This window comes from Corapipo altera, unplaced genomic scaffold, assembly GCF_003945725.1.
Source record: "Corapipo altera isolate COAL_440 unplaced genomic scaffold, ASM394572v1 272, whole genome shotgun sequence".
Lineage (NCBI taxonomy): Eukaryota > Metazoa > Chordata > Aves > Passeriformes > Pipridae > Corapipo > Corapipo altera.
In genome coordinates this window covers 34493-62013 of record NW_020885095.1, presented here as the reverse complement: position 1 = coordinate 62013, position 27521 = coordinate 34493, and the positions used below count along the sequence as shown (strand labels likewise).

General features: G+C 49.4%; 2 protein-coding genes across 9 annotated transcripts in view; one reads left to right on the top strand and one right to left on the bottom strand.

The window, feature by feature from the left end:
• Positions 1–23289, top strand: part of FAM83H (family with sequence similarity 83 member H) — a 24293-nt gene extending 1004 nt beyond the window's left edge. Inside the window, exons 2-8 of one of the 5 annotated variants that reach the window (XM_027669628.1) lie at positions 516–572; positions 1436–1623; positions 8155–8235; positions 15699–16159; positions 17559–17723; positions 18059–18183; positions 20416–23289. In XM_027669628.1, coding sequence (XP_027525429.1) covers positions 8211–8235; positions 15699–16159; positions 17559–17723; positions 18059–18183; positions 20416–23065 — 3426 coding nt within the window. In that variant the 5' untranslated portion in view covers positions 516–572; positions 1436–1623; positions 8155–8210 and the 3' untranslated portion in view covers positions 23066–23289. Of the gene's footprint in view, positions 1–293; positions 890–1435; positions 1624–5413; positions 5693–8154; positions 8236–15698; positions 16160–17558; positions 17724–18058; positions 18184–20415 lie in introns of those variants that run through there. The other 4 variants (XM_027669627.1, XM_027669625.1, XM_027669629.1 and 1 more) reach the window with 4 other exon arrangements.
• Positions 21221–27521, bottom strand: part of MAPK15 (mitogen-activated protein kinase 15) — an 18506-nt gene continuing 12205 nt past the window's right edge. For 2 of the 4 annotated variants that reach the window (XM_027669631.1, XM_027669632.1), the window contains exon 13: positions 26513–27167. In XM_027669631.1, coding sequence (XP_027525432.1) covers positions 26961–27167 — 207 coding nt within the window. In that variant the 3' untranslated portion in view covers positions 26513–26960. Of the gene's footprint in view, positions 21305–25288; positions 25429–25528; positions 25767–26512; positions 27168–27521 lie in introns of those variants that run through there. The other 2 variants (XR_003531994.1, XR_003531995.1) reach the window with 2 other exon arrangements.

Sequence of the window (27521 nt, the reverse complement as noted above, 5' to 3'; positions counted from 1 at the left end):
CCGAGCGGGACCCGGGGCGGGAAGCGGGGCGGGCGGGGGGCGGCGGGAACAGCTGGGGCGCGCCGCTGGCAGGTGAGGCCGCGGGTGACGCGGCGGAGCCGGGCAGTCCGGGCCCGGGGCGGATCCCGGGACGGATCTTGGGGCGGATCCCGGGGCGGATCCCGGGACGGATCTTGGGGCGGATCCCGGGGTGGATCGCGGGACGGATCCCGGGGCGGGTCGCGGGCGGTGCCCGGGCGGGCGGTCCGGCGGCGCTGCGCTGTCTCTGCGGGGCCGCAGTCCCGGCGCGGGGGCGGCGTTTGCTGCCCGCTGATTCAAACTGGTCCCGGGAGCTCCGGGCGGTGCAAGTGGAGGGACCAGGGCCCGAGCTGCGCCCCCGACAATAAAAAGGTGCAGTTTCTTCGGCTACAGAAGCCATGTACCTGCGGTTCTGCCGAATTCTCAACTATTTGATTCCCTTAAACCAGCGTTCTAAACCAGGACTTGCTGCACAGGGCGGCTGTTTCTCGTTTCAGGGAGGACAGAGGAGACGCATCTGCCTGCAAAATCTGTTAGTCTTCTCTACAGTATTGGTTTGTATAAATAATGTCTGGATTAGAAATTAAAATGTGACTCCTGTGACTGAAGATAGAGACTCTGCCGGTGGAGGAATGAACTCTGGCCCCGGAGATCCTTGTTCCTGTGGGGAGGCATTAACTGGCCCAGCCAAGCAGATACGAGATTTCTCTTAATCAGTTCTTACTGGATGATCTGAATCCCCCATCTACACTGGGGACTCTCCAGTTTGGTCACAGGTTAAGGCCAGGTGACCTGATCCCAGGGACCTTTCTTAGGTCACTCCTGCGTTTTTCCCCAGAAGGGAAAGGATGGCCGTCAGAGCTGAACACTGGTAAGAAAAAAAACAACAAAACCCAAAACCACCACTTCCCTGCCACCCCCACGGTACCCAAACAGTGCTGCTGTACGAATACAACAGTAATTTTTCCCAGGTTATTCCTCATGAAGCCCATTAATTTAAGACAGTTTTCATTTTAAAAAGTGAACAATTTCTAATAAACTGTGTAAGACCACGTTCCATTCAGATGTCACTCCTGCTTGTTAGAATATTGTGGGATTTCTCCACAGTACTTTACAATAAAAAGTCACTGTGAAGAACTAGAGGGGGTTAACTCGTGTCACCACTGAAGAGACTTCTCCATTGCTGTCAGCAGAGCAGGGTGTGGGAATCAGGACTCTGTGAGTTCAGGGACACACCGAGCATGCGGTCACTGCAGAAAAACTCAGCTCCGTGCTTGGTGTCAGTCAGTACCTGGGAGTTCTTGATACTGAGTTGCATAAAAACAGGCAGATCATGTTAAACAGCTTCAAAGCAGATAGATAAAGGGAGAAAGCGAAGCTGCACTTAACCCAGATAATCTGATATCTACAAATGCAGAGCCTGAACAGATCAAACCTAGAGTGGCAGCCGGGGTGAGTCACCAGTGTGGAGTCAAGGGGAGGATCCACCGCCTTCTCCTCCATTGTCCAAGAGCCCAGGGATCTGCACTGCTAAAGAAGTGATTCGAAGAACGAGTTCCTGTTCTCCAGGTCACCTTGTCTCTGTTCATGGCACTGTTGGGGCAGGTAATGTATCTGTTCCTTGTACTCTGTCAGTGGTCATAGAGGGCTGACGGCTCCTTGGTGGATGGAGCCAGGGGTGAACTGTGATAATCACAGAATCATGGAATGGCTTGGGTGGGAAGGGACCTCAAAGCTCATTCAGTCCCACCCCTGCCATGTGCAGGCACACCTTCCAGTAGACCACGTTGCTCCAAGCAAGCCCTGTCCATCCTGGCTGGAACACTTCCAGGGATGGGGCAGCCACAGCTTCTCTGGGAAACCTGCCTTCTCTGTGCCAGGGCTTCGCCACCCTCACAGGGAGGAATTCCCTCCCAATATCCAATCTAAACCTACTGTCTTTAAGTTGAAAGCTGAAAGGCAAGCTCCCATCAGGTCAGATTTCCATGTATCAGTTTTAGAATCATGGAATCACAGAATCATTAAAGTTGGAAAAGACATCTAAGATCATGAAGTCCAACCACCAACCCAGCCCCACCACCATGTTCACCATTAAACCATGTCCTCAAGTGCTACATCCACGTGTTTGTTGAATTCTGTGGCACTTGAGAACACAAATTCGTGCAATCCCCTCCTGATTGCTGCTGGGACCCCTCACAGCTCCTGTTCAGGCTGCTCCCAAAACTGGGGGCCACAGCAGTACCCCAGCATGCCCTGACTGTCACCTGAGGGCTGCATTGGTTCCTGAGGAGAGCAGTACAGCTCCTGCCACCCGTTCAAGGTATTCACTGCCATGCTCTGCTGGCTCTGTCACAGCTGGAGCAGCTGCCACAATCTGAAATGAGGTCTCACACTCATTCCACACTCTTTGTTTCATCCCATGTCGTTAACCCAGTGATCAGCAATCTGGGGCACAAGTGTCCCTTGTTTGCAGGCCATGGCAGAAGGAGCCTGCTAAGACACTGAGGACAAACAGTAATTACCCAGATTACTGCCCTAATCCAGTGTAACAATGCAGACACACACTGTAATTAGTGAAAACCAACCAAACACCATTTACACGTGTACACTGCATTTATGAATGAAGATTCTCTAAAATAACCAATATTATTTTGGAAACCGAACAGAAAAATAAACACAACCAATCTTCAGAACAGAAAAGCAGCAAAACTTTATTACTAATTCCCAAATGGAAAGATCCAGGTGATCCCATTTCATTATAGTGTGATGATTAAGGCCCTTTTATTCCATTGGGAATAGCTTTGAAATCAGCCATTCCAGGTAATTTTCACTCAGGAGAAGTCAAACCTACTCTATTAAAATGTTGGTCAGTTGTGTATACAGCAATATGAAACTAAAAGTGTCCAGTTTCATAATCAGATTTGAATGTGTTTTGAAAAGCTGGAACAAAAAAGGTCCACGGTTTAAATGATGGGCAAAAGAGAAAATAAGAGAGTTTTTAAATGTTCTCTTTATTTAATAAAGAGAAGACTGAAAGGTGATAATTGTAGTGACATTACTGCAAAATACTTTAGTCAAATGCAAGTTATGACACTTAATGAGGTAGATTAAATTCTATGTATGGTGTGACATAAAGGCTGAAACATGAGTGTAGGGAGTTGTTCTGACCACAAACTGTGAAGGCCAATGCGTTTTCACTGGGATTTCTCTCAAATAACATCCCAAAATAACACAGGCTCTTGCTGGCTAATAGAATCTAGATCCAAAGTTCACATGGATTTTAAGTTCACAGGTCATTTTAGACTATTACAAATCATCATTATTTAAGGAATAAAAGGTCTGTAAAGCCACACACTGAAACCTTGTAGAAAAATTAGTAAAACACTTTAGGCTTGACTTTCTGAGGAATTTCACCAATTCATGTGTCAATATTGTACAAAGAAAAGCCCCAAACTCATACTGAAACTGACTTTCCTTACAGGCAGGGTTGGTTCAGCTCAGCTGGTCTTGAATTGCAGCTTCAGACCAGGAATGCTGCTTATCCAACCTAAATTATATCTGAGATATCAGATAGATGGTTTGGCTCCCTTGTACCCAGTGAGGTTCAGCCACAGTTCATCTTTTTGGTCTGGAAGGTCTGAACTGCACCCATGAACAAAGTGACACCATTCCAAAATATATGGGATGGCTGGCCATGATGCAGCCACCTCCGTAGTAGTCACCAATGTTCAGTTTGATAAATCCTGCCTTAAATATCTGTATCATAACCATGGCACTACCAGGAATGTCATCACTTTTGGGGCCTCAAGACAGAGCCTTTGCAGTTTCCTGATGACAGACAAGGTATTATCTCAAAGATATACGTAATCAAAGACAATACTACAGTCCATTAGAGAGCAGAAGTGCTCTGTCCACAAGAAAAGCCAAGGAGCTGATGAACTGTTACCACAATTCCAGTGCCTGAAGGGGCTCCAAGAGAGCTGGAGAGGGACTTCTGACAAGGGCATGGAGGGCGAAGACAAGGGGCAATAGCTTCCCAATGCCAGAGGGTAGGGTTAGATGGGATATTGGAAAGAAACTCTCCCTGTGACAGTGGCGAATTCCTGGCACAGGTTGCCCAAAGAAGCTGTGGCTGCCCCATCCCTGGAAGTGTTCCAGGCCAGGCTGGACAGGGCTTGGATCAACCTGGTCTGATGGAAGGCATCCCTGCTCAGGGCAGGCAGTGGAACTAGATGGGCTTAAAGGTTCTTTCCAACCCAAACTATTCCATGATTCGATGACTTGATAATGACAGAGTCCAGCTGCTCCTCCAGCACTCCCAAGGCCACAACTAACCCATGTCCCCAGGTGCCATGTCCACACGGCTGTTAAATCCCCCCAGAGACAGGGACTCCACCCCTGACCTAGGCAGACTGTTCCAGGGCTGGGCAGCCCTTCCTGGGAAGGAATTTTCTCAATATCCAACCTGACCCTCTCCTGGCACAACTTGAGGCTGCTTCCCCTTGTCCTGTCCCTTGTTCCCTGGGAGCAGAGCCCGTCCCCCAGCTCCTGTCAGGGAGTTGCAGAGGGCGAGAAGGTCCCCCCGACCCCCTTTTCTCCAGGCTGAGCCCCTCAAAGCTCCCTCGGCCGCTCCTGGTGCTCCAGCCCCTCGATGTCCTCCTTTTCATGAGGGGGCAACACTGACCCCAGCGTTCGAGGTGCCTCAGCAGCGCCAGCACAGGGGGTTCATCCCTCCCTCCCTCAGCCCGGGACCCCTCAGCCCCGGCCCCGCTCCCTTCCGCCTCCCCGACATGGCGCCTCCCCCGCCCCCGCCTGAGTCACCGCCGGCCCGGCCCTCACAGCGGCGGCGGCTGCCGGGCGGGACGAGCTGGGACATGAAAGGTGGAACAGGCGCTGCCACGCCCGGGGCTGCGGGGAATCTCGCTTAACCCTTCCCCGCCCGCGGGGCCTCGGCTCCGGGAGCAGGGCAGTGATGGGGGGAGGCAGGAGGCCACGGGTACGGCCTCACACCCTCTTCCCCGGCACCCCCGGGGACACTGGGGCACAGTCCCGCCCGGGTCCCTGTCCCGCCGCTGTGGAGATGCGGCCACAGGCGCTGCCCCCGACCCCTCCTGCTGCCACGGTGACATTGCCCAGGAGCCGCTGCTCGACTGCCCCGAACAGACCCCAGAGCAGAGAATTGCCCGAGAGCCCAAATCCCCCGTCCCCGGGAGCCGCAGGGCCCAGCCCTGCCCGGGGCTGGGGGCCAAGGTCCGTGCCCGGGGCTGTGGTGCGGGTCCATGTCAGGGGACGGGGGTCCGTGTCTGGGGCGCTGCTCGGCCCCGCTCCCAGCCCCGAGCTGGTCTGACAGGCTCGGGGCAGACGGGAAGGGAGAGGCCTCCGGCGGCTCAGGAATGCACAGCCCTTATCTCTGACTCCCTGCGCCTGGGGAGGGAACAACTCTCCGGAGTTTGCCTTTCTCTCGCTCTTACTCACCCCCGCTCTGCCCTGGGTGGAGCCTCACTCTCCAGGCTCCCAGGTGAATCAGGTTGCAGGCACGTCCAGGTGAGCAGAGAGTGACCCACCACCTGCCCCGGCTCACCTGGGAAGGCAGGAGAAGGGCAGGGACCTCGTAGGTACCTGCATGGCCACCTGAGTCAGAGTGACCCACCACCAGCCCGGCTCCCCTAGGAAGGTAGGAGAAGGGCAGATACAGCCGGGGTACCTACATGGCTGCGTGAGGTGGAGGGCAAGGGCTGGGGAGGGCCTGCCTTGCTCCTCTGCGCAGGGCTGGGTGTCTGGGATCTGGGACAGGGAATTCTGCAGGCATTCCACGGGCAGGAGATGGCTGCTTCTACGCAGGAAGGCTCCAGAGGCAGGAGCTCCCTGTCACGCCATGATGGGGAGAAGGGAGAGACACAGGAGGAAAAGGGAGAGGCAAGTGGGGAGGGAAAATGTCCCAGCGCTGGCAGCAGGGAGTGGGGATCACAAGGGAAGGGATCCACAATGTCCCAGTGGTGGCAGCAGGGACTGGGGATGGGAAGGGAAGGGACCTGTCTGTCCTCAGATCAGAACTGCTCAGTGAACACTTCACACAACTGTGTCCCGTCCCTTTGAGAAATCCCCAAGGAGCAGGTATTCCCAAACTCAGCCTTAGTCTTTGGGAAGAGTCTTACAGCCTGACTCAGCTCCCTATGACAGAGCCCGAGCTGGCCTCCTTCTTGGATCAGAAATGCAGTAGGGATGTGTGGTCAGGAGGTTGGGACTGAGGGGATGTCACCAGTGGTCGTGCTGGGAGGGCTGAGGTCTGCCGTGTGCAAGGAGCTGGGAAGCAGTTCGGAGGCTCCCGCTCTCCACACGCACGGGTTGGGTGTGCAGCCGAGCACCGACACAGCCCGCGAGCCCCGACACAGTCGTGCACGTCCAGGCAGGAGCACGGACGGATGCGCGTGGACACGCGTGCACAGGCACACGTGCTGACACTCACTGAGTTTTACACAGGTGTGAGGCTGACAGACCTCACGATTTGTGTGTGAGCAGAGGAAGGGGACGGTCCCATGTTCCTCACTCTAAATTGGCTGAGGTCAATAGGGGTCAATTATGGCTCTTACCTGGCCTGAGGACCAGGTTCTCCATCTTCTAGAACAGTTAGAGAGGGAAGAGGCACCTGCGAAGGGACAGAAGTGCTAATCAAATCCTTCTGCTGCTGAAAACATCTAAGGTGGCCATGAGCTGCAATAAGCTCAGCTGTGAGAGGCCAAAAATACGTCAGTAACAGCACACTACCCCAAAGCAGAGCAGTGACAGTGACAGCAGTGCTGAACACGGCTTCCCAGTTCCTTGTGCACATGTTTTCCCTGGATCAGGAGGCAGGAGAGCACAGCGTGCCCCAGCTCCATTAGAGGGACACAGGGGGACTGTATTTTGGGGAGAGAAGGTTGTTTAGATTTTGTTCTCGCTCTTATTTACCTGAGGGGCTTTAGAGTTGTAATTGAGGGATGAAGAGAGAGCTGGATTTGCTGTCACCTGGCAGTGGGAATAGGAGTATTCAGAGGGGGAAAGAAAGTTATGCTCTTTGTGTGGCTTAGGGGAAATTACATGTCAAAGGAAGAATTTGTGGCTGCCCCATCCCTGGAAGTGTTCAAGGCTAGGCTGGGGCTGGGAGCAGCCCGTCTAGTGGAAGGTGTCCCTGCCCATGGCAGGGGATGGAACGAGATGGGCTTGAAGATTCCTTCCCACCCCAACCAGTCTCTGATTCTGAGATTCTATAAATGTGGAAATGTCACATGCCACAGTCTATGTTTGTGGCAGAGCAGGGTTCTGGATCAGGACAGATTCACCCATGTCCTAGACATCATTTTTCTGGCAATCACAACAACTTTCCAAGCAACTGAAATTCACCTCCAAACCTTGCAGGATTGGACTTCTTTGCATTTTATGGTTACATGGAACACTTCTGGACTGCTTATCAGGCCCAATATACTGGATTTTTGTAGCCCTAATGAGGAAGAGTTTGATGAGTGCATTTCTACAATCAGGATGTGGGGGAAATAAAAGCCAAAGGCAGAACGTTGTTCTTCTTCTCCATATTAGACCTTACACTGTTGGTCCTTTTCTTAAAGTTTTGTGGTCTAGACTTTGTTATATCTTCTACCTTGTGAATAAAATCCAGGGAAAAGCATTGGCTGAAGGAGAGAGCGTGGCATGAGCATTGCTGTCGTAGATGTAGTGCCTGGGGACATGAGTTAGTGGTGCCCTTGGCAGTGCTGGGGGAGTGGTTGGACTCAATAGTCTCAGAGGGCTTTTCCAACCCAAAGAATTCCATGATTCCATGATTATCCAAGTAATCTGCTCTCTAAGAGACCCCTTTTGCATGCAGGATGGCATTTCATTTCCATCAGCTGTAAACATAACGTTGTGTCCTGGTGACTTCCCACAGCTCGGATTTCCCCATCCACCCCGTACCCTTGTTGCACAGGACAGTGAAGGCTGACATGCTGACATGCGTGACAGGCTGCCATGCTGTGACATGTTGACATGCTGACATGCGTGACAGGCTGCCATGCTGTGACATGTTGACAGGTGTCTCAATAACCACTTCACAAGGAAAATTACAACGTAATTTTTCTGCCACTTTTCCCTTCCTCTGGCCTGCAGGAAGATTCTCTGGACATTCTGAATGTCTGGCCAATTTACCGATTCTCCAGCAAGGAATGTTCTGTGGGATCCCTTCCACTGGTAAGCAGAGGTGAAGGAGAGTCCAGTGGGTGTTTGAGGTGTAGACTGGACTCCCAGTTCCACTCTGCCACATGTCTGTAGCATTCAGGGCATTCCCTTCTCACCTGAGACACAGAAAGAGTTTATGGAGCCATGTCGGGTTCAGCTGCTACAGGTGTGAAAATGGAAGATGCAGCTGTGATCTCTGGAAGCTCAGTGAATAATTGATTAATTATTCTGATAATTAATTATAACTGATGGCCATGACTTCTGATGACTTCTGTCTTTTTTGTAATGATGACTGAGATCCATATAAAACCATCCAGAGCAGAAAAATGGGGTGACATTCACTCAGATTATTAACATGGAGTGATCAACTCATCAGATGACCAAAGGAAAAGGCCTGTGGGGTATTGTAACAGGAGTAACAGATTCCAACCAGAAATTTTAACAGTAAGCCAGGCTTTGAGCCTACTGCCTGACACTGAGAAGACACTGAGGATGAGAACACAGCAGCACTCAGCAGAAAATGCAGAGAGGAGAATGGAAAGAGGAAAAATAAGTATTAGGACTTGGCAGAGGCAGATGTGCCTAAAAAAGGATCTAATCCAGTTTATTGCCCACATTTCACTGTACTGTTTGGGGGATGTGCCTGAGCCCTGCTTAGTGAGAAGAACAGTTCATGGGAAGGCGTCCAGCATCCGTTTTCATGGAATTACAGAATGGTTTGGATTGGAAGGGACCTTCAGACCATCTTGTTCCAACTCCCCTGCCATGGGCAGGGACACCTTCTACTATCCCAGGTTGCTCCAAGCCCCATCCAACCCGGCCTTGGACACTTCCAGGGATGGGGCAGCCACAGCTTCTGTGGGCAGTTTTCTCTTTGCCTCAGCTCTTGTACAGTTCCATGGCCATGTGCTTTGGCTAAAGCAGGAAATTCTGGGGTACACTTCAAGACTACAAGTGCTGCATCACTGTGAGGCTGATAAGTGAAAGGCCTTAACCTGAGAGATCCTAACTAGGATCCCAACTAGGAGAAGTCTAACCCTTAGTATGGAAAGTGAGCACATGCAGGAGCAGCTTCTGGAGAGGACAAGCCCGTCTCGCTGTTCATACAGGTCCTACCTCTGCTGCAGCAAGATCAGAAGGCACTGGCTGTCCCTGCATCACAGTGCAGAATTAAAAACCCCACACCTTAAACCATATTCCAGGAGACAGGTCCCTCCCCAGATCATTTAACAAGTACAACATTTTCTTGAGAGCAAACCAACACTTTCCATGTCTCATTGTCACTACGTCTGCTCCAGTCGTTTTCCCTCAGGGATTGCTGTCCTCTCCTAAACCCGACCCTCCCAGAACAACAGCAGCCTATTTTCACAGGATCTTTTCTATTTCTTCAGACCAAATAATTTTTTTTTAAACTTCAGGTGTTGAGACATTTAGAAACCTGAATTTTTTTTCACAGCTTAGCCTGAGACGTCGGTGATGCCAATGAACATGGTATATGGGCCAGCTGAAGTCCATCAAAGGGATCAAAATCTCCTCGACTAACTTCTTGCCCAGGGTGTGGAAGTCTTGAAGTGTTGATAGCATGGAGGGGTTTGTGGCTGGCTGTGCAGAGTGTGGGCTAAAGAACAGTCTGTTTGTGCTGCCTTTTTCTTCTTGATGGTACTCAGAGCAGTGAAAAGATGAGGTGTTTAAGCCCGGGAAATTGTGCCTGTACTTGCACATAAGCAAGGGGCAGGGATCAGGTCTTTCCAGCCTTTTCCAGACGAAGGGATCCAGCCTTGCTTCCTCCCAGGCAGTTCCTTCCTCGGTGCCTACAGACCTTCGGCAGCCTCAGCTCCTGGGAGTGTCCCAAAGCAGCGGAGCAGGTCCAGCCAGGGAAAGGATCACCTGAGCGAGGCAGCCTGGGAACTGGCTGTGCAGGCAGAACACGTAACAACAAGCACTGGAGTCAGCACTGGGGAGGTAGATGGAGCCAGCCCCAGGTGCTGAGGCATCAGCAGGGCTGGCACCAGGCATAGCAGATGAGAGAGAAGGGGAACACTGAACTGGTTCCCTTTTGCTTAGACTGGGCAAACATAGCCCAGCACCCTTGATTCACACCTGGCACAAAGGCTCAGGAGAAAGGCAGGTCCTGTTGTTTATTTATTTTAATCTGTAGGGCTTTGTGGTGATCACAGCATGGCTGAAACTGTGATTTCTTACTGCTCTGTTAGGAAAAAAACAGTAAAATGGATCATATGAACAGGGAGCAAATGCAGCCCAAGTCAACAAGTCTGTACTTTTCCCAGTTTCTGCTCTTAGTGTGAATCCAGAGGTAAAGAGAGAGTTTCTATATCCAGCTTCATCTGTCAGCCACTTTTCCTTACATTAAATATTCCATATGGTTGAGTATTTTTCTGGGCAGAGGGAGCTGCAGGCTGTGATCACATCACTGCTGACTCTTCCCGGTATTAAGGGGGTCTGACAGCTTTTGGGGATCACAAAACTGAATGTGTGTGACAGGTATCATAGCCAGTCAAGTCACTCCCAGTTACACTGATGGGAACAGAGGCCAACAACAGACTGCAGGCCAAGCCAAAGGGATATTTCCCTTGAAGATTCCCTCCTCAAAACCCCCTTGATAATAGCACAGGGATGGCTGAGGGCTGCATGCTCATTCCTCTCCGCCTGTCCCTCACCTGCTGGTGGTTTTTTGACCAAGGAAGGGAGTGACTTCATCAGGACTCTCCATGCACTGGCACAGCAGCAGCCAACCAGTGTCTTTGGGGACAGCCCAGGCAGATGGGTGGAGGAGACCTGAATCCTGCCTCTCATCAGCCCATTCTATCAGCCTTCATCTCCCACTTGTTAAGTTTCCAGCAAGCTGCTTCCTGCTCTCCTTTATCCACTGCCCCCGAGCATGGGAGGAGTTACTGCAAACAGCCACAGAGCTGCCTTCTGTTCTCCTGCAGCTTCCTCCTGTAAAACCCAACCACCAGCCCTGAGGAGTGTGTGAGAGAGAGTGCCAAAGAGCCAGGGTACCCATACCTCCTTCTTTCTGTGGGATTCTTGGGGCTGTCCTGTGCAGGACCAGGAGCTGGACTTGATGGTCCTTGTGGGTCCCTTCCAACTCAGGAGATTCTGTGATTTTTTCCATACCCGTCTGTGTACATGTCAGTGCTCATCCTGTATTAAAAGAAGGATTTCCTGGGGAGGAACTAAAGTTTGCAGGTTTGGTTCAAAAGGTTCTGATCATCAGTGGTGTTCTTGATACTTCTATATTTATGGATGTGATTCATGGAATGATTGCTTAGGATAGCAGAGAACTTCATGAAATGCCAAATAATGATAACAGATTTCTAGAATGTGTAAAGAGGTGACACTGTGACACACAGGAGGGGGCTAGAGCCGGGATGGGAATGCTGGGGGTGTTCAGCCTGGAGAAGGGAAGGCTCTGGGGAGACCTTAGAGCCCCCTCCAGTGCCTAAAGGACAGAGAGCTGGAGAGAGACTTTGGACAAGGGCCTGGAGTGCCAGGACAAGGGACAGTGGCTTCCCACTGTCAGAGGGCAGGCTTAGATGGGATATTGGGAAGATATGCCTCCCTGTCAGGGTAGTGAGGTGGTGGTACAGGTTGCCCAGAGAAGCTGTGGCTGCCCCAGCCCTGGAAATGTTCTAGGCCAGGTTGGATGGGGCTTGGAGCAACCTGGTCTAGTGCACCCCTTGGCAGGGGATGGGACTGGATGATCTTTAAAGTCCCTTCCCACCCAAACCATTCCATGATTCCATGACAAGGGTCAAGAGGTGTTGATTTTCTCAGCCAAAGCTAAAGGACAAGCAGCAGATCCAAAGGACAAGGAGGCCATGATGGACTCTCAGGCTGAGCTGAAGAACTCCTTGCCTCTGGCTGCTGCAGATACTCCAGTTTGATAGGGAGTTAGGGAGACTCTGGGTGAGTTGGTGACAGCAAAATGCTTTGAGGCTCTTGACAGGCATCAAAACCCATCCGGGGCTGGAGATTCCAGAGCCCCACGGAGCTGAAATTGGCTCTGAGAAGTGGTGAAGAATCAGAAGTGCTGTCCCTGTTCCTGTGTGTTTTCCACACCTCCTGCTCTTAATCCCTGCAGGAGACAGGTTTCCAGGGCTGATGAACCTTTGATCCCCTCCCATAGAGCTGATTTTGTGGCTGGTTCTCCCAGAAATAGATGGAAAAGGCAGGGTTCAGGCACGGTGAGAAGGAAGCCTGGAGAGACCGAAGGCGTGTGAACTCTTTATTGAGAGGACCAGAAAGGAAATCATGGAATCATTTGGACTGGAAGCTTATCTCGTTCCACCCCCCTGCCATGGGCAGGGACACCTTCCACTAGCCCAGGTTGTTTCAAGCCCCGTCCAACCTGGCCTTGGACACTTCCAGGGATGGGACAGCCACAGGTTCTCTGGGCAACCTGTGCCAGTTCCTCACCACCCTCCCAGGGTAGAATTTGTCCCCAATATCTGATCTAAATCTAATCTGATTCATCCTCCTGTCGAAGTTACCACCCATCCTCTAGGCAAGTTCTGGTATGAAGTACTGACAGTTCGAAGCAGGATTGTGTGTTGGAGTTAAAACAAGAGAGGTCTTAGCACTGAGGTTGTAGAAGGCTGATTTGTTACTGTTTGGGAGACAAAATAACAGAATACTTGGCCAAATGTGAGCATCTCTGTTAGAAGATGAATCCTTGAGTATTACTCACTTATTTTCCATCACCTCTAAGGGGCAACACAAGCCTTGCAGGTGGGCACATTATACACCTGCATTTGGTGACTTTGACCCTTGAGTAGCAATCCCAGTTCCAAAACTTGGGGCTTTTGGGTTATTTTAGATGCCTTTGGGCATCTACACACAGCAGGTGGGACAGCAGCCCTACAGAGACCCACAGCCTCCTCGGCAGCAGCTGGAGGCCAGGCCAGGTACCTTCAGGCATCCCGAGTGACATGGAGCACCTATGTATGAACACCTGAAACCTGAACTGCTGCCCTGGTTATGGTTGCACTTTATTTATATTGACTTTCCCAAGATTTAAGGGTTTGGTGCTGGGAAGAATCGGATTTCACCCCTGCTGCCTAATTTGCCTTCTGAAAATTTTCTTTTATGTTCCCCTAAACCACCAGGGCCTGGACAGTGGGATCAGTGGGGCTGTTGCCAGGGTGCTCAGTGGACCAAAGAACTTCTGAGGTCTCATATCAGTGTGTTCTGCTCAAAAAAACAATTGCTGGAATTTTTTCCCAGGTCGTATTGGCAGGATGTAGCAGGAGTCTCTTGCTTTCCTGTCCAATCCTGGGGCAGTTCTCTCCCACTCTCCCTGGGAGGCTTTTCCTGGTAAAACTGTGAAGATGTGAAGAACATTGATGATGTGCTTGAGCTTTCCTGTTCCCTCCTGGGGGGGCATTGCAGGGTTTGTGGCTCTGGGATTTTGGACTAAGGGCCTTTGGGGTCTTACTTTTCCAATATTGTCATGGAAATGGAAGGAGGGATGTTCAGGGGTTCCCTTTGGCCTGAGCATGTCACACAGCTGCTCACAGCTGCAGGTGGTGCTGGGTTGACGTGAGCTCTTCTTCTCTTGTACCCACCAACAGTTTAGTGCCTGAGATATTCTGAACACAGAATATCTTGTTACCCTTTATAAAGATCCCCAAGGGAGTTGTGGAGGTGCCACACATTATTATTTTTAGCATCTTCATAAAATGAAATTCCTAATTAAATAAAATAAACAAGGATGTAAGTAAAATTCTCTATTACCCCGTAGTTACAGGCTGAAAATCTACATTTGGTGTATTTTCAGTTTGTAACTCGGTTTCTTTGACAGTTGTGATGGTTCAGAATTCCAAAAAGACAATGTTTTTCTTTCTCTGAGGTGAAAGAAGCTGCAGGAAACAGATTTGCAGGTGAAGTTCAAGCATGGAGCCAATCCCTGCTTGGAGTCCCTCTTGTTTGAGGTGCCCCTGATCGAGGAGAATCCAGCCATCACTGAAGAGTACTAATAGCTAATGTGTGTCCAGTCTGTGTGTTCCCCTCTGGAGTGGGGAAACCCGACATGGTGTTCCCTGAACTCCTGTTAAAGGAACCAAGGCTCAAAGCAGAGAATGCCCTACAAAATACAGGGAATACACAGTTTTGGGGTACAAAAAAAATAACAAGGCAATGCTGCACACTGAGTAATCCATCTCCTGTTCCCTAAGGCATGTCAGCTGGTGCTCCACCAAATCCAGCCTTGCACTGGGATAATGGACACGCTTGGAATGGATCAAAACTAGTTAAAAGAGAAGTGAAGAGACAGGAGTTAAAAAACCAATTTTGTCTTAGAAACCTCACTCTGGCACACAAATATCATCCAGAAATGGCATGTGATTGCTTCCAAATGATTTGGAGAGGAATTGCTTCCCAAATAGTAGATGACTTGACCCAGAACTGGAGACCCAGCCTGGCAGTTGGCAGCTTCACAACACCAAATCTCACCCAGTGCCTCAGGGCTCTGCCAGACAGACATGTGTTCCCAGGAGCTGGAACACATCAAAACAAAATTATAAAATAAAAAAAATCCATGAGCTAAGTGCAGAATTCAGCTGAATTTGGCAAGATGGGCTGTAGCAGGAGAAGTTTTATTTATTCCTTAACCTGAGCTCAGCTCACGCCCACCAGAGTGACAGAAGGTAATAAATATCTTTTGAGGTTCCAGTAACTTCTCCCCTTTCACTTTATCTGATAGGGAAAGAGTTTGGAGGATTAATGGAATATCCGTAATTTTGTGCATGTATATATATTAAATATTTACGTATATAAACCAGCATTTTTCATGCAAGCTGAGAATTCATCAATATGGTACAGTTCTTGTTGCAGCTCAGGGAATTAAAGGATGCCAACAATTAATAGAATCATGGAATCACAGGATGGTTTGGGTTGGAAGGAACCTTAGAGCTCATCTCGTTTCACCCCCCTGCCATGGGCAGGGACAGCTTCCACTAGACCAGGTGGCTGCAAGCCCTAGAACATTTCTAGAACTGGGACAGACACTTATGGTGGCAGAAACACAACTTCTGTTTTTTGTTTCACAGTTCTCAGATTTGTGGGTCTATTTTGGAGGAAATAACTCCATCTCCCAGGAAGTGCAGGGTTTTCCAGTCCCCCTCCAAATATCTCTTGGAGGCTCCCCCTTAACATCCCTCCCAGGCCAGCAATTCACCTCACTCCCATTGCTGTGTTCAGTGGCACCAGGTCCTCATTAGCTCCATATCCGTGATTGATTTGTTCCTTATTTTGGCCCAAAACCAATTAACTCTGTGAAAGTAATGGTTAAGTGACTCACACCTTTGCCTAATTAATGCTCCCATCCCTTTGGAATGAACTTTCTCCAGCATTGCTCCATATGCTTTGTATCTCTTCCCTTTGCCTTTGCTCTGTGAGCACGATGTGTCGCTGTCGTGACACCGCTCTCATGTCTGGTTTTAATTTCCTTACAGCTCTCCCTCCCCTCATGGCTCGTCGGTCCCAAAGCTCCTCGCAGGGGGACAATCCCCTTGACCCCAACTACCTTCCCCCCCACTACAAGGAGTATTACCGCTTGGCGCTGGACGTGCTCACAGAGGAGGGCAAGGAGAGTTACCAGCGCTTCCTGGCAGAGGAGGCAGCCCCCGATTTCCTCTGCGGCTCCGAGGTGGATCACATCATCCAAAACCTCCAGAAGCCCCAGTATGCCAACCAGGAGGGCAGCACAGACACCACAGGGGACAATGACATGGACGGATCCTCCGGGACTTACTGGCCCATGAACTCAGACCTTGCCGTTCCTGAGCTTGACCTGGGCTGGCCAATGGTCTTTGGGTTCAGGGGAACGGAGGTGACAACCCTGGTGCAGCCACCTCCCCCGGACAACCCCAGCATTAAGGAGGAGGCTCGCAGGATGATTCGAGCAGCACAGCAGGTGAGACAGGGAGAGCCCAGCTAGAGCAGAGGTAAAATCATGTGTGTGCCAGAGAAGCGCCAGAATAGAGAATCAAAGAATGGTTTGGGTGGGAAGGGACCTTAAAGCTCATCCAGTTCCACTCCCTGCCATGGGCAGGGACACCTTCCACTAGACTAAGTTGCTCCAAGCCCCATCCAACCTGGCCTTGAACACTTCCAGGGATGGAGCAGCCACAGCTTCTCTGGGCAACCTGTGCCAGGAACTTACCATTCTCACAGGGAAGAATTTCTTCCCAATATCCCACCTAACCCTGCCCTCTGACAGAGGGAATCCATTACCCCTTGTCCTGTCATTCCAGGCCCATGTCCAAAGTCCCTCTCCAGCTCTCCTGGAGTCCCTTTAGGCAATAGAAGGGGCTCTAAGGTCTCCCTGGAACCTTCTCTTCTCCAGGCTTGAACAATATCAGGTCCTCTGCCAATTCCTTTAACTTTGCTCCCAGGACCTGACAGAGGGGCAGGATGATTCCAACCCCCCCCCACTGACTGCACCAAAGCCTGTCTCTGCTCTTCTCTGCTCTCACAGCACAGTGTGCAAGGCCACACTAAAATACACCAGAGTTCACAGAATCCCACAACAGCTGAGCTTGGATGGTGCATCTGGAGCTGGTCGAGTCCAGCTGCCCTGCTCAGAGGAGGTCAGTTACAGAGGGTTAATCAAGATGTGTCCTTGAGCATCTCCAAGGATGCTCCCTCCTTGAGCATCTTCAAGGGAACAGGACAGCCTTTTCCCATGTTCACCTCCCTCCTCCAATCCCAGAGACTTCTCTCATTGGAATTTCACGTGTTTCACTTTGCATCTCGTCCTCTCCCTGGGCACAACTGAAAAGCATTTGACTCCCTTCTTCCTTATGCCCTTTCCATCAGGTATTTGTACTCACAGATAGGAGTTGGGAAGGACAGGGAGGTAGACCTGTGAAGCTGCTTCCCATATTATCAGCACATGGATGTAGTTGGATAGTGACTGCCTGAACACTGGCCAGGAAGTTACCTAAAAATGGCAAGAGGTTTTTGGAGTGGGGGAGCAGCTCCTTACACCACCCAGTGTAAGGAGCCAAAAAATTCGTGGAATCATTAGATTGATCAGTCAGGGAACATTCAGGGGCAGTGAAGTTTTCCTTCGCACCTCATACCAGAACATTTCCTGGACAGAAATTTTGTTTCCAGTTCTCAGGTCCAGAGTGGTTAAAGGAACCGTTAATTGGGATGTTTCCTGTTCCAAAAGGAAGTTGGAATGAAAGTTCCAGTTTCAAAAGGGAGATGGAGACAGTGCAGCTTTGGGGTGTGAGGTGCTGGGGAACATGGTCAGTCATGCATGGGATGGCACAGGTGGCTGACGTGTCCCTGCATCCCTTCCCCAGGTGGTGGCCATCGTGATGGACGTTTTCACAGACGTGGATCTGCTGTTTGAGGTGCTGGATGCTGCTTCTCGACGAGTGCCTGTCTACATCCTGCTGGATGAAATGAACTCCCAGCTTTTCCTTGATACAGCTGCCAAGTGCAGAGTCAACCTGAACTATGTGGAGGTGAGCAAAGACCTGCCCTGCTTGAGTCATGTCCTGAGGCAGATGTGTCCTGGGACACAGAAAGCTAGTGTGGCAGGAAACACCTGAGAAAGGGGAAAACAGGCCAGAGCCTGGTAAAAGATGAATGTGAAGAAAGAGGGGAGAGCTGGCATGACAAGGGGTAAAGGCTGAGGACACACTGATAAGGGTTTGTCCATCTGTGTGTCTGCAGGCAGAATCACTAGAGCTGGAGGATAATCCTGGTGGCAGGATGGAGGTTAAAGGAGAGGGGGAAGGAGGAGGGGCAGGGGAGGGAATGAGGGTCCCACCTGAGTCAGTGCCTTTCTGGTTTGCAGTTCCTGAGGGTGAGGACAGTGTCTGGCCCAACTTACTACTGCCGCACGGGGATGTCCTTCAAAGGGCACCTGAAGGAGAAGTTCCTGCTGGTGGACTGCATGGTGGTACTCAGCGGCAACTACAGGTGAGGAGCCCTGTCATGGTACCTGTCCTTTGGTGAGAGACTCAGGTGCTTTGTGCAAGGGCTTGCCTACAGAGGTGCCCAGCTCCCATCTGAGCCATGTAACTTCCAGGGAGAATTTGCTGTAGTGTATGGAGTGTAAGATTTGCATCCTAGTCTGGAACAAATGAACTTTGACCTCCACTCATATGATCATCAAATCATAGAATGATTTGTGTGAGAAGGGACCTTAAAGCTCATCTTGTCCCACCCCCTGCCATGTGCAGGGACACCTTCCACTAGACCAGGTTGCTCCAAGCCCTGTCCAACCTGGCCTGGAACACTTCCAGAGATGGGGCAGCCACAGCTTCTCTGTGCAACAGAGAAGTGGATGGTTTTAGTTAGGATGGAGATCAGCCATTAACATGTTACCATCCTTTTGGAACAACAATCTCCCCAGCTAAGGCATCCATTTTTGGAAGAATAAATGTTTTTAGTGAGTTCCAATAAGAGAATTTCTCTTTCAAGTATTAATGGGTGATGGGATAAACACCTGTCATGCTTTAAGCATGTAATCACAGAACCCAATCACAGAATGGTTTGGGTTGAAGAGACCTTAAAGCTCATCTGGTTTCACCCCCTGCTCTTTCCAGGGAGACCTTCCACTACACTAGGTTGCTCAAAGCCTGCCACGAGTTGCTTCTCGTGGTGGAAGATAAGCAAATAGAACTACGGTTCAACAAACGTGGGTAGAGCCCTTCCCAAATCTTCGTTCGCGAAGCCCAGCCATGATGAGAACTACGGGTATTTTAGAAAACAGTATATGAAGATAAACATCCACAGTATAGGCACCTGAATAAAGTACACGTTCTTTGTAACAAGATTCCACTTTAGCTTTTTTCCTGATGTTTGGAAAGAATTATTGTCAAACTTGATGCTGTACCAAACAAGTAACTGTTCCAATTGAATAATTTTTTGCTTATGAGAGCATCAAGTTAATTGCTCAAGACTACTTCTGCCACGCTCTCACGTGCTTTGGGTTTTCAAATATTGTATCATTTTTGAAGTAGGAAGTTGTGGAAGTGTTCAAATACAGGTTGGACAGGGCTTGGAGCAGCCTGGGCTAGTGGAAGGTGTCCCTGCCCATGGCAGGAGAGTGGAACAAGGTGGTTGCGATGGTCCCTTCCAGCCCAAATCAGTCTGGTATTCTATGAGAGAAGCTGGTGAGTTGGTGAAGCAGCATTTTGCAATTTCACATGGATATCAGGGACAAAAGTTTTCCTCACTGAAGGATACTGAGCAGCAATTTTTCAGGAAAAGTACACCATATTGCAATGGAGGTCAATACACCAATTAAAGAAGTCCTCGACCCCAGACACCCCAAGCCAGGCTTCCTTCACATCCAGAATTAAAAAATCTGTAAAAAAAAGACAATAATTTTAAGGGTTTTGCTTAACCCCAGCAGGCAGCTAAACCCTACACAGGTGTCCCTCACACCTCCTAGCAGGATACAGCAGAGAATCTGAAACATGAGAACACTCCTGGGTTGCGATACAGTTTAACACCTACAGGAAATGGGCACACACAGGCAAAGCAAAGTAAAGGATCTCTTCCCTGCTTCCCACGGGTTGGCAGATATCCCGCCATTCCCAAAAAAGCAGAGCTTGACTTGGGAAGACAAAGGCTGTAACACTGAACATCTTCCTCCCTCATTTCCAGCCCAGCTCCTTCTGTCCAGTCCCCCTTAGCCTGTGTGGGTGGAAGGGTTGTGCCACCGCAGGGGCAAGATCCTGCATTTGCCTCTGCTCGATTTCCTGAGGTTCCCATTGGCACAGCTCCCCAGCCTTTGGGGTCCCCTGACTGGTGTCACCTGCCAAGTGCAGAGGGCACACACTGACTGTTGTCCCAGTCATTACTGACAGTGTAAAGACAGAAACATCTACTTCACATAACAATAATCATCCCCTCATTCTCTGGCTGTGGACACTACTGACTGGTTTTTTAGAACAGAAGTCATTTGTTGCCTTGTAAAGTCCTCTGCAAAGATGTGATCCCAAATCAATACATAACTGTGAGGTTAGGGAACGATCATGTCTAACAAGTGGCTGCAGGGGAATTTTCTGTCATTATTTTGCCATATTTCTACCTGAGCAGAAAATTCAGAATTTCCTTCAGGCAAGCAAACGCTTTAATGAAAAGGGGTACAGCTGAGTTACTCAATGCTAATACCCTCCATCACTTCTGTTCTCTCCATAGTTTCATGTGGTCCTTTGAGAAGATCCACAGGAGCATCGCGCACATCTTCCAGGGCGAGCTGGTGGCCAGCTTTGATGAGGAATTCCGCATTTTGTTTGCACAGTCGGAACCTCTCGTTCCTCCAGCCAATGTCCTGGCAAAGGCAGAGAATGCCTTCGCCATGGCTCCCTTTGGCAATAACATGCCTTTCTTTCCCAAAAAAGGCCCTCTGATGTTCCAGAGGGATGACAGTCTCTTCCCCTCCTTCATGGACAGAGTGGATCCGGACAGGTACTTCCTCTCCAATTTTCGGCGGGATGACATGCTGCGGCACACCGTGGAGGGGTCAGCCATGCGGATGTATAAAAAGGTGGAAATGGAGAATTCCCAGATGGATCCGGTCAGGGGCTTCCTCCGTTCCAAGCAGCTGGAGCTGGATGCCTTTAAGAGACACAGTTTTGCAGAAGGAACATTTGAAAATTTTGCTTCTTCCAAGCAGTACGCCCGGCAGATGTTCATGAACAACATGGATGAGTTCAAAATCCAATCCAGTCATTTCCAGAAGGACCAGTTCTACCAGTACCAGTTTGAACATCCCCATCTCTCTGGCAGACCTCAGGGATTCTTTGAGAGGATTCGAGGGGGAAGGCCGGGATTCAATGAACTGGAAGACTATGGAGAGGGACCCCGATACCCTGAACTGGAACCCAGTTTCTCACAGGAGGGTTTCCCCTTACGGCTGGATTACGTACCCTCAAATTCTTCCAGGGAGGTGAGACACGGCTCCGACCAGCTGAACCCTGCAGGCAATGGCCCGATGGGAATGATGTTACGGAGGCAGAATATAGGACAGAAATTCATTTGCCAGACTTCTCCCACGCAGAAGCAGAGCCTGGAGCAGCGCCTGTTCCTACAGGACAAGGACGAGGACCAGGACGATGACAAGAACACACAGGAAAACAGAACAGGGTTACGGAACTGGAGGATATCTTCGTACCTCAGCGCATACCAGTCTGAACCGGATGAAGGGCTCCCAATGCCAATGGAGTCCGAGGCGTATAATGATGCTCTTGGGGATCCCCTCACAAAGCACCCCACTGACCTCATCCCAGCCTTCAAATCCCCCACATCTTTCAATAGCAAGGCACTGGGAATTGACAGTGCCAAGGAATTTGCGGATCCTGATAGAGCAGGTGAAGAAACCTCAATAATGAAACCAGATGCCTTCAGGTCCAGGATAAATCCCTTGATCCAGAGGAGTTCCAGGCTCAGGTCCTCTCTGATTTTCAGCGCTGCCAAATTAGATCAGCCCAACACCACAATAGAAAAGGTGCAGATGATCCAAAAAGAGCAGATGTCCAGCGAGGTGACGAAGGACAATGAAACCATCAAGACGGCCACCTCCTCCAAAGTGGCCGAGCTGCTGGAGAAGTACAAAGCCGTGGGCAAGGACACGGAGCGGGGCACAGTCACCCACACCAAAGCTGTTTCAGGTTACCTACAGGAGGAATCACAGAACACGGAGAAGAAATGTACCAAATCCGTGCAATATAAGATTCTGGAGAGCAGGGTGCTGGACTCCAAAGACTCCTGCAGTACTTACAAAATGCACGGAGATTTGGACAGAGCATTTGGAATGGCCTCATCCACCCCCCAGCTTGGGGATGCATTGAGTAAAGATCCCCTGGCACATCTTGGCACTAAAGTGGACAAGCTGTCATCTCGGTTTTACCCGATTGAGAACAAACCTGCTCTTCCAGAGAAGGAGAGTCTGATATATGTAGGAGACACTCAGAAATTGGCTCTTCCAGAAAAGAAGGACAGGGTGACCTTCAGAGAAGACACTCCAAAGTTAGTCAACACAGAAATGAAGAAACCACAAGTTAGGACAAGTACCACATCTTCAGCTCTGGAAAGCCTGTCTAGGAGTCCAGGGTCTGACAGCTCTCTCAATAAATCTGAGGAAGACTGTTCAAAACAAGAGCAAAATCCCATGGAATTTTTAAGAAAAGGGTCACTACGACTGAAGCAGCTTTTAAACCCGAAAGGTGAAAAGAAATTTGAGGAGGAACCCGCTTCTGAGAGTGGAAAATGTGACAAGCAGGCAGTGGTGCTCAAACGATCGTCCATAGGGGACTGCCAGGAAGCAATGGAAGAAGAAAAATCCCACAAATTTGCAGCACCGCTCCCCCCCAAGAGCAGCCAGACAACACAGGGGAGGTTCCCTTCCTCCACAGCCAATATCCTGTACAGCAGCAACCTGCGTGACGACACCAAGGTGATCCTGGAGCAGATCTCTGCCAACAGCCAGAAGAACAGAGCCGAGCTGGCCAAGCAGCTGCCATCCACCAGCAACCCTGACCTCTCCAGGTCAACCATGAGCTTGGAAAGAAAAGGAGAGAAGGAGAAAAGCTGCAACATCCACAGGTCGGAGAGCTTTGGGAGCCAGAAACGGAACTTCCAGCGGCAGCCGTCGGAGGACAGAGACACCCTCCTGAAAAAAATGGAGAACATGCGGAAGGAGAAGCGAGTCTACAGCAGGTTCGAGGTGTTCTGCAAGAAGGACGAACACATGAGTCCGAGTGAAGAGGAATATGACACAGATGCCAAAGACAAGAAGATGGGAAAATTCATGCCCAAAATCCTGGGGACCTTCAAGACCAAAAAATGATCGTAAAAATCCTATTTAATTCCATTTTATCACTGACTGTCACAAGGGAAGGAGGAAGAAACTTGTTTATGATGGCTACAAACCCCACAGGCAATGCTCTTCTGAGTAAGTGAGCAGAAAAATGTCCAGCATGAGCCTCCCACGGCACAGTTTGCTCCATAAAGTCAGGTGGTATCAAACAACCTTATTACACTATGTTCCAAATAAAATTATTGAACTGCCAACATGCTTAAAACACAGAAGTCTCTTTTTTTAAAAGAAGTCTCTGTTCTGTTACTGTACAAAACTGAAAGTCTCTGTTACACCCAAGGAATATTTTTCAGCTGACAAAACAATTCTACTTTCGGAAGAAAAGAATTAAAAATAGAAAATTCAATACTTGGGTTCAGGCCAGGAAAGATAAATACACACAGAGACACACATACATTAACTGGAAAAAGTGTTTAAAGCCTGTTGTTTCTCAGGTACAGTTATCCTTTCTCTGTAGCTCACAATGAATCAGTCACAGGAGGCATCTTTTTGAAGGTTTACAGACCAAAAAAATATTGTAACCAACTTTTTGCCCTAATCTGTGACTCTGGGCTTGTCCAGCGGCACAGGCCCAGCTTTTGTATTTACCAGTTCCTGAGCCTGTGGGATCTGGTTTGCTTGGGGTTTGTTCTCCTGTGTGTAGGGAATTATTTGCTTTAAGGACTCAGTTAAAGGAGCAGCTGAAAAGGCCATAAAAAGGACATTGAAGTGCTATTGATGGAGATGGGCCTGGCTTTAGGAGGCCTTTTCGGCTTGAGGAAACAGCCTCAAGTTGTGCCAGGGGAGGTTTAGGTTGGATATTTGGAAAATTCCTTCCAAAACCCTGGAAAGGATTGTCCAGTCCTGACATAGGCTGCCCACGGCACTAGTGGAGTCTTTGAAACTTGAACTTTTCCTGGGATGCCAGCTCCCAGGGCAGCAGGCTGGACTTACATATTTATAACAGTTAATGATTATTTTACTGTTTGCTGAAAACCTTGGGAACTGGATGTGCAGAACGACTGTCTGATCTGAAAAAAAAATTAAGGCTGATTTCCATTTTAATACAAATGGTGGTAAAAATCTGCAGGAATCAAGAGCAGCTTTGTTGTAACATGAGAAGGTACACTGAGCAATAAAATTAGGAGAGGACAAAAGAGGAAAAAAAAGGATGGGAAAAGGGGACAAAATTGGGAAAAAAAGTAGAAATGGGTTTCTTATACCCATTTCATATTATCACAAAATCACGGGATGGTTTGTGTGGGAAGGGACCTTAAAGCCCATCTGGCCCCACCCCCTGCCATGGGCAGGGACACCTCCCACTATTCCAGGTTGCTCCAAGCTCCATCCAACCTGGCCTTGGACACTTCCAGGGATCCAGGGGCAGCCACAGCTTCTCTGGGCAACCTGTGCCAGGAACTCAGCACCCTCACAGGGAAGAATTTCTTCACAATATCTTTTCTAAATATCTCCTCTCATAGTTTAAAACTGAACATTGTGATCCATCTCAGATACAGCCCATCATCTTTTATACATGTCCACAGTCATAAATGAGTTATTTTGTCTGCTCTGATTAATCAGTCAGATTGAGTTACTGATGGGTCCCAAAATGAACTGCAGTGGCCGACAGTTGTTCTCTGTCAGCCAATACAGATTGTTTTACTCTAGAGAGGTACGTGCATATATATTCTAGCTCTGTTTGTGCAATTCTTACATCATTCCACACCTCCCCAGCCCTTCCCAAACCCACCTGCTCCAGCCTCATTCTGCAACAGACAAATTTGGAATTTATTTCTGCAGTGAAAGGCTACATTAGCAATTTAGAATTTTGCTGTACTTATTTAGATGTTTAGGATTTTCTCTTGCTCAGGTGGAACATGTGCTTCTGCCCGGAGCTCAAGTGACACAGCTCTGCTGGTGACAGGTAGGTGACCAGTTGCTGCAGGTGGCACAACCAACTATTGCAGAAGAACCAATTCCCTTGGCAGCAACTAAAGTTACTGGAAGAAGAACTTGTTGGTGTTCCAGCCCAGCTACTCTCAGTCTGGGATGGGGGTCACAGAGGACCTTGGTTGTCATGCTGTGAGGGGCCAGGATCCAGGGGAGGTCACAGCTGGAATTGGGTGCCCTTCTCTCTCAAATGCCCCACAACCAGCATTTGGACTCTTGGGAGCCAACCCACTGCTCAGAGCTCTGCCCACACCACAGGCTCACCTGGCACTGCCACTCCTACATCTCCCTGTACCTCAGACAGGCAGGAAACACCTGTACTATGAATATACCACAATAAGCCTGGACTTCCCTGTGAGCTGCACTCCTGGCTCCCTCCTGTTACCAGACTCCAGTGACCACACCTGCGACCAAGGGGAAGGCATTAATTTTTAATTAAGTAGCCTTGGGTATTTAGACACTAGAAGATAAAATGGCAATTCAGCCAATGGCAGTGGTACTCACATGCTGGAATTCAGCACCTGAATCCCCTTGGTAACTGTAGTTCCAATGTTCTGGAATAACAATCATTTATCACAGGTGGAGTAAAACTTCAGGGACACAGACAAGAACTTCAAGTTAATGAGGAGAACGTATCCAAAATCCGCATTAAAACAGGAATATAATGTTTCCTGTAGTCCCACTGTAGCCTGGTAACACCTTCACGATGTCTCAGCAATAGTATCGCATGGAACTCTGCTTTCTTAAAGCAAAAACAAAACAAAAAAAGACCAATTATTCATTGAAGACAGCCTTACCAATAGGTGCTTTCCCTCTCAACACAGTGAACGCTGACTGAAAGACAAAGATTTTTTGTGGTGCAATATAAACTATTTATTAGCGCAATATTTACAATATTACATGGTAGGGAAGCTGTTATATATTGTAGCAGAGCCCACCTGTGTTTCAAATGCTTTCCTACTTGATTTTATCAAAAATAAACCACAATGGTTTTGTTTATTTACCCCAGAAGAGTCACAGAAATGAGTGGAAATCAGAATGAAGGGCTGTAAGATCTGTGAAGAGTTTGATCTCCACGGTCTTCAGAGAACAGTTACTTGCTCTGTTCAAAAACAATCCACATTTAGGTAGACTGCTGAAGAATCCTGGAATGGCTTGGAAGGGACCTTTTAAAGGTCATCCAGTTCCACTCTCCTGCCATAGGCAGGGACACCTTCCAGTAGACCAAGTTCCCCCAAGCCCCTTTCAACCTGGCCTTGGACACTTCCAGGGATGGGGTGGCCACAGCTTCTCTGGGCAACCTGTGCCGGGGCCTCACCATCCTCACATGGAAAAATTCCTTCCCAGTATCCCATCTAACCCTGCCCTCTGTCTGTGGGAAGCCACTGACCTTTTCCCTGTCACTCCAGGCCTTTGTCCCAAGTCCCTCTCCAGCTCTCCTGGAGCCCCTTTAGGCTCTGGAAGGGGCTCCAAGGTCTCCCTGGAGCCTTCTCTTCTCCAGGCTGAACACCCCCAGCTCACCCAGCCTGGCTTCAGAGCAGAGGGGCTCCAGCCCTCAGAGCATTTGCTTGGCCTCGCACCTGGCCTTGCTGAAATTCAGGAGGTTCCCCTGGGCCCTGAATATGTCTAAAACCACTCAAGTATTAGAATATTGCAGTTTTCTGTAATTTTTTTGTGACAATTCAAACAAGAAGCATGAACTGACATGTTCACTGTTCTCACAAGTGTGGGAGCAAACATGTCGTGCCCTTGTCTGGTGAGACTGGAAGGCAGATGGGTTGGATTCCCTTTCCTGTTGGCTTGTCCAGAGGAAAGGAGGATATTGTCCCATGCTGTGACTAAAGCATTTCCTCATATTTTGCTCTCCCTTGTTGTCCCTGCTCAGTCAGGGGCTGAGAGATGAGCTGTACTTCACCTGGCTGGAACATCTCCACATTCACTGCTCGGGGTTTTGGGAGGCCTTTGTTATCGGAAGACTCTGCAGCGCAGATTTACTGATGGTTCCATAGGCCTGGGAGTAGCTGCCCATCGATGCTCTTGGATCACCCGCAGCTCCCACATTTGCAGTGATCTGGAACATCTTTTTACTGGGCTTCAGAAGGGGACGAACATCTTTGCTGTGACACTGAGAGTTTCTGGGATTCTATGTGAGAAAGAAAAGCCAAGATAAGTTAGTAACTTTCTGAAACGCAAATAGGACACAGGTTTGGCTTTCGTCAGCATTACCCTCTCAGTGAACAAACACAAAGCTCAGAGCACATGTTGGCTGATCTTCTCCCTACTCTGCTCTTCCTGTCACAGAAAGTTGGTCACAATTCCCTGAAGATTTTTCCGAATTCATTGGTCATGTGTACACATGCATGCACATCAAGTTCCACAATCCCATTTGGGGATTGGCTCCTCTCACTCCCAAAACCTATCCATTTTGGACAGGATTCCAAAGTAGAGGGGTTGAAAGGTGAGTTGCAAGTGGGCTCCTGGACATGCTTGGAGTTTC